This window comes from Amphimedon queenslandica, unplaced genomic scaffold (genome assembly GCF_000090795.2).
Source record: "Amphimedon queenslandica unplaced genomic scaffold, v1.1 AMPQUscaffold_13206, whole genome shotgun sequence".
In the NCBI taxonomy this organism is placed as follows: domain Eukaryota; kingdom Metazoa; phylum Porifera; class Demospongiae; order Haplosclerida; family Niphatidae; genus Amphimedon; species Amphimedon queenslandica.
Genome location: NW_003546558.1, coordinates 44,202 through 52,983, shown reverse-complemented (window position 1 = coordinate 52,983; position 8,782 = coordinate 44,202). Strand labels below are relative to the sequence as shown.

Sequence of the window (8,782 nt, the reverse complement as noted above, 5' to 3'; positions counted from 1 at the left end):
TTAGACACAGGTGTCACTGATCATGTACTGTTGATTTGTTTCTAGTAAGAGGCTCCAGGAGAGAATGAGCTTCATCTAGAGGAACTTGACTAGTCAGCAGTTTAGTGAGAGTCTTCAACTGAGGGAGGGACAGAAAGAGATACATCACCACATGTACTATAGCACCTTCAATTTAGTGAAGTCTTACAAGTACAGTAGACAAGCATACTGTACTATAGCCCATGGGTTTTTACAAAAAATGGCTCCGAAATCATCCCCAATTTTTATTACATTTTCTGATACATATTGATGTCCTTATGCTGTGTAGAAAGTTTGAGCTGATTCCGACTTCAATTTTTCAAGTTACGGCCAATTTAAAAAAATGCCAAAAATCTGAAAAATACCCAAGGCTATTATAGCCCATGGTTTTTTCCAAAAAATGGGTCCGAAATCATCTCCAATTTTTATTACATTTTCTGATACATATTGATGTCCTTATGCTGTGTAGAAAGTTTGGGCTGATTCCGACTTCAATTTTTTGAGTTACTGCCATTTTAAGAAAATGCCAAAATTCTGAAAATTACTCAATTCACCAAAATTTTACTCCACTATTTTTTCTAGCTACACTGCATAAACTCACTGCTAATGGGGACAGCTGGAGATTCAGTTTAGTCTTAAAATCCCACTCAATGTCAGCGTGTCTCTAATTAAAGAGCACCAAGCAGTAATTCATTATAATAAAGGTGATTCATGACTCACGGATAATTTAAAAAGATAATTAATAATAATCAGCTGCTGCTCCTGAGGAACTGAACAATAGTTTAATATTTTATTAATGAGTGAGGTGTGGTTGATTCTAATATACACTTGATTAATCTGTCAATTAATAATAATAATAATAAATTAATAAATAATTAATTAATTACTTGTAAATCTGATAGTATTTCTGTTGCAATGGATATCAATTCGCATTCATAAATTAACCTGTAAATAAAGGACACACCCATTAATTAATACATGACCACACCCACTAATTAATCAATATTCATACATACTTATTACTTCTTGCTGAGTGAGTAGGCGTGACAGTAGGTGTGGCAGTGGGTGGGGACACAATGTCAAATATAAATTGACGTCTTTCCTTTGGGTGTGTCCCCGGTAGCCGTGACAACTGATACCCTTTGAATAATTCATATCTATTAATTAATTAATTAATAATAATTAATAATTAATAAAATACATGTACATGTACATGTATACCTTTTGAGGTAAGTGATATCGTGTTGCAAAACATAACGAGAAAATGACAACTGAAATAAATTAATAATTATTATTAATATTATACATATATTATATTTATTGCTGATCCTACCCAGTGATGCTGTGGTAATGTTATTATTTTTCCAGTTGATTCCAGCAGCTGGACTGTTCCCTCCATTCCAACCAAGGACTCAGTCATTGGCTCAAGAAAAGGAACATTAACACACAAACCACCTGACAACAACAAACAAACAATAATAATAATAACAACAACATGATGACTAACAGTGTTTATTGAATACTGATTCAGTCACATTCCACACAAACTGCTGCAATAGGAAATATGTAGGACTGAAGGATGATTTATTGACCTACATGTACAGTGAGTGAATGAATCTTTATTACAGCTCTCAATATTAAGGATCTCATGTCTCACCTTATCCAGGTCAAGGCTTGAATGCTCAGAGAAGAAAGACATTTCAAAAAGTTTTGAATTCTCTTGAGAGAAGAGTTTCTCCATTAGTCTCTTGTACTGGGAGGAGTTGGGATTCTGTAGAGTGTGTTCGACAGCCTGAGGGAGGGAGAGGGAGGGAGGGAGGAGTAAGGGAGGGAGGGAGGAGAGAGATTGATGTAAAATATATACATGTACATACATGTATAATTTAAATTATTGGTTACTTCTTGCAGCTGCTCCTCCTCGATCTGTCTTGGTACGTGTGAACTGTTCAGTAACTGGGCACTGGTTGGTCTCTCAGCTGGACTATGGTTTAATAACCACTTGACAACAAACAGCTGGACATGAATAGAAAAAATTTACTACATGTACATGTACATATACACAATGTACATGTAGTGTAAATAGTAATTGTACATTGTAATAGTAATTGTAATTGTAGTATATTGTAATTGTACATGTAGTGTAAATAGTAATTGTACATTGTAATAGTATTAGTAATTGTAGTATATTGTAATTGTACATTGTACATGCAGTGTAAATTGTAATTGTAGTATTAGTAGTAACCTGTTTGCTCATCTTCTTTGATGTCTTGAATCTTTCAGAAAAGACGATCTCCTTCTTCCTAACATCAGTCAGTATCTTAACCCTCTCCATCACTGTAGCAGGTGGTGGGTGGGACATCTCATACAGGATGATCCCCAAACTATACATGTCCACTTTCTAACGAGAGACACACCATATTAGGACATGATGTACTGAATGGACTAACTTGAGTGTATTTGACTACCGACTTTAGAAGCTCTGGAGCTAAATACAGCATAGTACCGACTAGACCAGTGTCACCTAATAATAATAAAATAAATAAATAAATAAATAAATAAATGAATAAATAATCCTAACACTCACCAGCTAGTATACTGGTGTTGCTGGGTATGGATTGCTGTCTTGATAGTCCTGTGTGGTATTTACTGAAGGTTGTAGCTAGTCCAAAGTCACCAATCTTACAATGTCCGGAAGAGTTAAGGAATATATTGACTGGTTTGAGGTCCCTGTGGATCATCCCCTGGGAGTGAATGTGGGCCAGTCCTTCAGTGATCTCTCGAAACAGCTGCCAGCCTAACTCAAACCCTGGGCTCTTCACTAGCTGACCGGAATCAATCAATACCTTAAGGGTTTGATTGGAGCAGTACTCCATCTAAAGAGACACATGATCATTGTTAGAACTACTGGAATACCAATCTAACTAAGAATGGGATACTGAAGGAGACCTAGGGCTAAATATGAGAGACCAAGAGCCTCCTAAACTCCCTCTAGATCTAACAGTGACTATTAATCATCCCTCAGTCATTCCTCATTCTCCTTCCCTCCCTTACCTGTATGTACAGGTACTGTGATTGTCCTGTTTGCTTTTGCTTTGCTCTACCACCACCAGCACCACCACCACCACCAGCAGCTGCAGTGCTTCCCTCCTCTCCCTCTCCTCCAGGAGGAGCCATTAAACTAGTGTCCTGAAATACCACAGAATCAGAAGACTCCGAACTAATAAAGACACAAGATAGACAATATAAAATACATGCACATGTATACGAGTATTACCAGCCCTTACTGTATGAATCCTCTCCTGGGTGTGGTTACCATTAGGTCAGCCTCCAATAGAGTAGCCACATTAGTACCAGGGGTATCAACCTTCCCTTTGAACACGTCCCTGTCTTCAGTATCAGTGAAGACATCACTACTGAAGGAGTAGGAATCATCTCTGATCTGATCTGATGAGTTTAGTGTTGTAGATTCGTCTAATTTGAATTCAATGAAGGACAGTCCTTCCTCTCTCTCCTCCTCCTCCTCCTCTTCTTCTTCTGTCGTGTCTTCATCTTCCGAACTATCACTAAACTCCTCCCCCTCCTCCTCGTTGCCATGGTGATTAGGCTCGCTGTACTTCTCAATCCAGGCATTATAATACCTAGTGACAATAGGGTGGTGGGTGGGTCAGGGGTGTGGTCTACCTGACGATATTCTCGTGGTTCATTTGTGACAATAGCTCCACCTCTCGAGTTAGTTTGGTCATCATTTTACTGCCGCCAGTCAGTCTCACCTTCTTAATGGCGTACAGTCTGCTGTCCAGGTAGTTACGAACCTGTGCATGTACATGTAAATAAATAATAACATTGTTAATTCCAGATAGTCAGTAGCATGTACATGTAGAAGGTTCTCACTTTAATGACGTCCCCAAAGCCTCCTTTACCCAGCACCTCCAGTACCTCAAACTCTGCCTCCAGACGAGACCTGCCTCCAGCATGAGAGACAGGATCAGCTAGTGATGAGTCAGCACTTTTATCTCTTAGCGGCCCAAAACCAGCTGGAAACAATATGTCAGTAATGAAGTGGGTGTGGCTTACCCTCTGTCCTGTGGGTATGGTCTATAGATCCAGGGATAAAAGTGGGCGGAGTAATGAACGGATGAACCAGTAACTCATGAGCAGGGTATCGCTGGTATTCATTATTATTGAGACACCTTATGAGGGAGGGAGAGAGAGGGAGAGAAGTCATGTTCTTGATGGTTAGTAAATTGTCTGTTACTTGTTTAAAAAATCTTTAAAGTCTTCACTGAAATGTTCAGGAACATCAGGCGGGTATGAGACAGTAACCCGACCAACAGACATACAGAATATAACCATACCCTGGGGAAAGGAGGAGGGGAGAGTTATTGTAATAATTTACTAATAATTTACTATTAATTTACTAGTTTTAAAATATCGGTTTTCTTTCCTCCTAGTTTAGTGAAGAAGCCTCTAGGCCACGCCTCCTCGTTAACTTTACCGGTCAAATCAGATAACCTTAATATTAATTAATAAATGAAGGATTAATTAATTAATTAATTATTAATAACCTCTTGATTATGGTATGACCAGCTAGTTTGACACCTTGAACAGGATCAATAAAAACCAGTGACGGCTAATTAATAATAATAATAATGATACTTTAATTAGGAGGGGCTTACCCTTATGTCATTGTGAACTATTCCTTGTGAGTGAAGATAAGCTACAGCCTCCAGCAACTGCTTACTATAAAGCTGGAGGGACTTTAAAATAATAATTAAAATTATTAAATTGATATTAATGCTTAAATACTTTTCCAGTTATTGGAGAGGAACTTGATCCTTGAAGAAGAGAGTTCAGACTACCACCAGTAATGTACTCCATAGTAACCTACAGCAGAGGAGGGTAGGGAGGGAGGGAGGGAGGGGGAGGAGGATCACCAGCTCCATGTACATGTACATGAAGCTGGTGATTTTGAAAAGGAGAAATTTTGGCTATTTTGATAGCTAAAAGTAAATGTATTTGCCAGAACAATTCATGTTTGTAAAATCAAAACACTCAACATCCTCCAAAATTTCCCCTTGAACAGTGATATACATGTACATGTACCTCCACTAGTATCCCGTGTTCGGTGAGATTGTGTCTCATTAATAAATATTTGACAATTGATGAGTGATTGATGAACCTCTCACTGAATGAATCATATTCCTGTCTGATACTAGCAACCTATTAATGATACATCAAGAGTTAAACTTTGAGAGACTAATCTAAGTAAAAATGGACACTACCCTCACTAGGTTACCCTCACTCCTGCCAACTGAACCAGCTCCTCCAGCCTATGAACAGGCAGTGAGTAGAGTAGAGGAAACCATTGTTGTTGTTATTATTATTATTATTATTATTATTATTATTATTATTATTATTATTATTATTATTATTATTATTATTATTATTATTATTATTATTATTATTATCATTATTATTATTATCATTATTATTATTATTATTATTATTATTATTATTATTATTATTATTATCATTATTATTATTATTATTATTATTATTATTATTATTATTATCATTATTATTATTATTATCATTTCTACTTGTCTGCTCCTCCTAGTGTCAGCCTTCTTCTGTGTCTTGCAGGGTATTATCCATTCATAGATACACACTAGACTGCCACTATCAACCTCCATACCACAGTACACTGAATAGTAACCATGACTACTGTCTCCTAGCAACATAATGATATACGTACACTCATGGAGTCGTTCAGACACTAACCCAGCAGTTTCCCACGGAGGATGTTCCCGTTCCCTCGTCCAACAATCGGATTATCCTCAAGAGGGGGAGGTAGGGGAGGGTTAGTGATGTCATCACTGTCCTTCTGACTGGTTTGTTTGTTACTATTTTTAGTAACAAGTTCATCATCGCTGGAGCTCTCCTGTGAGGGGGCGGGAGGTGGGCTTTAAATAGAGATACAACATACCTCGTCAAAATCTTGTAATAGTTTCTCTCTCAGTTGATCCTGTCTCCGCTGCAGCTCCTGAGCAATCTGATGTATAAGAGAGAGAGAGACTCAGGTATGATGTGGTATAATTCAGTATGTACATATTGTACATGTACATGTACATGTATATGTACATGTACTATTATACTACAAGTGCATGTACGTGTACGTGTACATGTAGTATACCTCTTCTTGTCTTTGGTGTCTGGCAACTTCTTGTTCTTGAAACTTCTTTTTGCTTTCTTCTTCAGCTTCTTTCTCTCTCCTCTTAACCTTAAAAGAGAAGAACATTGTTTATCATTATTATTATTATTATTATTATTATTGTTTATTGTTGTTGTTTGTTTAATGATAATGGAGGAAGAAGAGGAGGTGAGTGTGTCCCTACCATTTCCTCATAGAGTGATACCGGGGGTCGGTCGTGTTTGTGTAGAAATGATTGGACGTGTTGAGCTATTTCTAACATCATCACCTAAAAATTAAAATAATATATTATAATTTTGTTCAAAATGGTCATAACTTGAAAAATTAAAGTCGGAATCAGCTCAAACTTTCTACACAGCATATGGGCATCAATATGTATCAGAAAATGTAATAAAAATTTGGGGTGATTTTTTGGCCATTTTTTGGAAAAAACCATGGGCTATAGCCTTGGGTATTTTTCAGATTTTTGGCCTTTTTTAAAAACGACCATAACTTTAAAAATTGAAGTCGGAATCAGCTCAAACTTGCTACACAGCATAAGGACATTAACTATTAATTATGACTTTATGTATAACAATGACCATTGATCACTGAAATATATTACGTCTACAAAATAAATTTCATTAAATAACAATACCATTATTATTATTATTATTATTATTATTATTATTATTATTATTACCTCTCCAATTCTACTCTTAGCTAGGTCATTAATTTCAGTTAATAATTCTTTAACGAGGTCCTTGGAGAGAAGGTGTGGCTCAATAAGGTCTAATTGAGGGGGCGTGTCTGGATAATCGGAAGAATACTTAGCATGTAACTTGACAGAAATCTAAAATGATAATAAACGACAAGTTTCAAAAATACAACAATTCTGTACACAAAGTGCATTTACATGTACACAAAATGAAACGTCATATAATACTAGCAAAACTAATTGCAAGGAATTAATTCCCAGCCAATATTTCTTGATAAATACAGTCAATACATTACAGTATATATACCGGTCCAACTCCCTGTACAGCTGAACTGTAACCACACTCACCTGCAGTCTCTGTACACTAGTACTAATGCTCTTCTGTGGCGTTAGTTTTATCATTATCTCAGGAGGTCTTTGGATCTGAGGACAGAAAGAGAGGAGAAGGTGGAGAGAATTAATATATCATTATTCTTAATATTCAGTGGCAGCAATAGCATGCAAAAGACTAAGATCAATATAATGACAGCCTCACCTTCCACGTGTCCTTCTCTCTCATGTCTTCAAAGTCGCTCATGAACACAAACTGAAGGAACTCCAGCTCGTCTCTCTGTCTCTCTTCATAGCTCTGATCCTCCATTTTATTAATAAGCCACGCCTATTATTAATATTCATTTAATGATTAATTACTATAATAATAATTATAGTATTATGATTAAATCATTCAACCGGTTCTTTTCTTTAAAAGCCACAGCCTAGCTGCGGCCCTACTCAGTCGGCCAGAGCACCGCTGAAGGAGAAGGAGAAAGTAAAAGCATGGCAGCACCAATGGAGTGTGGAACTGCAGGAACTGACGACCTGATGCAAGAGGTAGCTACCATCAAGGCTCACATTGAGCAGGTGAGGGTACAGAAGAGAGAGAGACTGAGGACTATGGACTTCTTCTGTTTGGACAATTCCATTCGGGAGAGCACCGTGGGACAACTGAAGAGCCATACTCTCCAGAACAAGATCGACATCTACAACCATGTCAAGAAATGCGGGATCAAGGACGTCATTGTCGCATCTTTTGCAAACATGAAGCGAGTTGATGATGTCTTCGTGAAGTGGCTAAGGGACCAGGGGGAGGATTTCACTGACTTCGTTTCCTTCTCTGAGGTCACCGAGGGGGTTGTCAATGGAGTCTATGACAGCAAGAAGGTCCCAGTTGGCCTCAGGAAAAACAAGAGGTTTGGCCTCTTAAACAATTTCTTCGAGTTTGACCTTGCAGACAGCAACTGCGAATGGGGCACAAAGTTCACTGTCGATGACATGTGCCAGCTCCTCAAGAAAAGGATAGACCAAGTCCGTGAGTTTGCTCCAAACGGCAAGATCCTCCTCAACTTTCGCGACTTTCCAATTGCAATGACAAAATACCCCGATCGTGTCCTCTACATTGTGAGGTACCTCTCTCGTCTTCCTGAAGGAAGTCGCATGTTTGCTTTGTGTTTTGAGGACCCACTGGGAGAGTACCTCCCTGAAGAGCTGGAGGCATGGACTGCCAGTATGCGTAGGGTCATGGACTCCAACGGGTTTTCTGATGGAAAGATATTGGTCCACATTCATCAGAAGTGGGACCTTCAGACTGCCTCACAGCTGGACTGCCTCAGTGCTGGAGCTGATGGTGTTTGGGCTAGTCTCTGTGAAGAAGGAGCTGCTGTTGGACATGCTTGCTCCTCCGTAACAATGATGAATCTTATTCGTTTGGGTAACCAGAAGATACTCAAGAAATACAACTGCACTCAGCTTCGCAAGGCAGCCATTGCAGTCACAAAGCTAACAACAGGGAAGATGCCTCACCCTAAGCAGGTGGTCTA

General features: G+C 38.2%; 1 protein-coding gene across 4 annotated transcripts; it reads right to left on the bottom strand.

Annotated features, from left to right (window-relative positions):
• Positions 1-7: 7 nt before the first annotated feature.
• Positions 8-7,582, bottom strand: LOC105313844 (eIF-2-alpha kinase GCN2-like). 4 transcript variants are annotated; one of them, XM_020000243.1, is made up of 32 exons: positions 7,462-7,582; positions 7,275-7,349; positions 6,912-7,061; positions 6,414-6,497; positions 6,212-6,298; positions 6,005-6,070; positions 5,800-5,959; positions 5,619-5,749; positions 5,122-5,238; positions 4,825-4,902; positions 4,695-4,775; positions 4,584-4,648; positions 4,437-4,530; positions 4,274-4,374; positions 4,093-4,208; positions 3,910-4,052; positions 3,700-3,830; positions 3,303-3,656; positions 3,070-3,235; positions 2,603-2,891; positions 2,466-2,539; positions 2,261-2,416; positions 1,918-2,031; positions 1,676-1,810; positions 1,526-1,610; positions 1,352-1,473; positions 1,240-1,289; positions 1,035-1,175; positions 906-963; positions 739-855; positions 620-682; positions 8-118 (listed from the first exon to the last, which is right to left on the bottom strand). In XM_020000243.1, the coding sequence occupies exons 1-32, from the start codon at positions 7,564-7,566 to the stop codon at positions 14-16; spliced, it is 3,813 nt and encodes a 1,270-aa protein (XP_019855802.1). In that variant the 5' UTR covers positions 7,567-7,582; the 3' UTR covers positions 8-13. The 4 variants fall into 4 exon arrangements, 3 of the variants coding, with proteins under 3 accessions (XP_019855802.1, XP_019855803.1, XP_019855804.1); XR_002186035.1 differs by lacking the exons at positions 8-118; positions 620-682 and having other exon boundaries at positions 837-855; positions 1,042-1,175; XM_020000244.1 differs by lacking the exons at positions 8-118; positions 620-682; positions 739-855; positions 906-963; positions 1,240-1,289 and having other exon boundaries at positions 1,133-1,175.
• Positions 7,583-8,782: the final 1,200 nt, after the last annotated feature.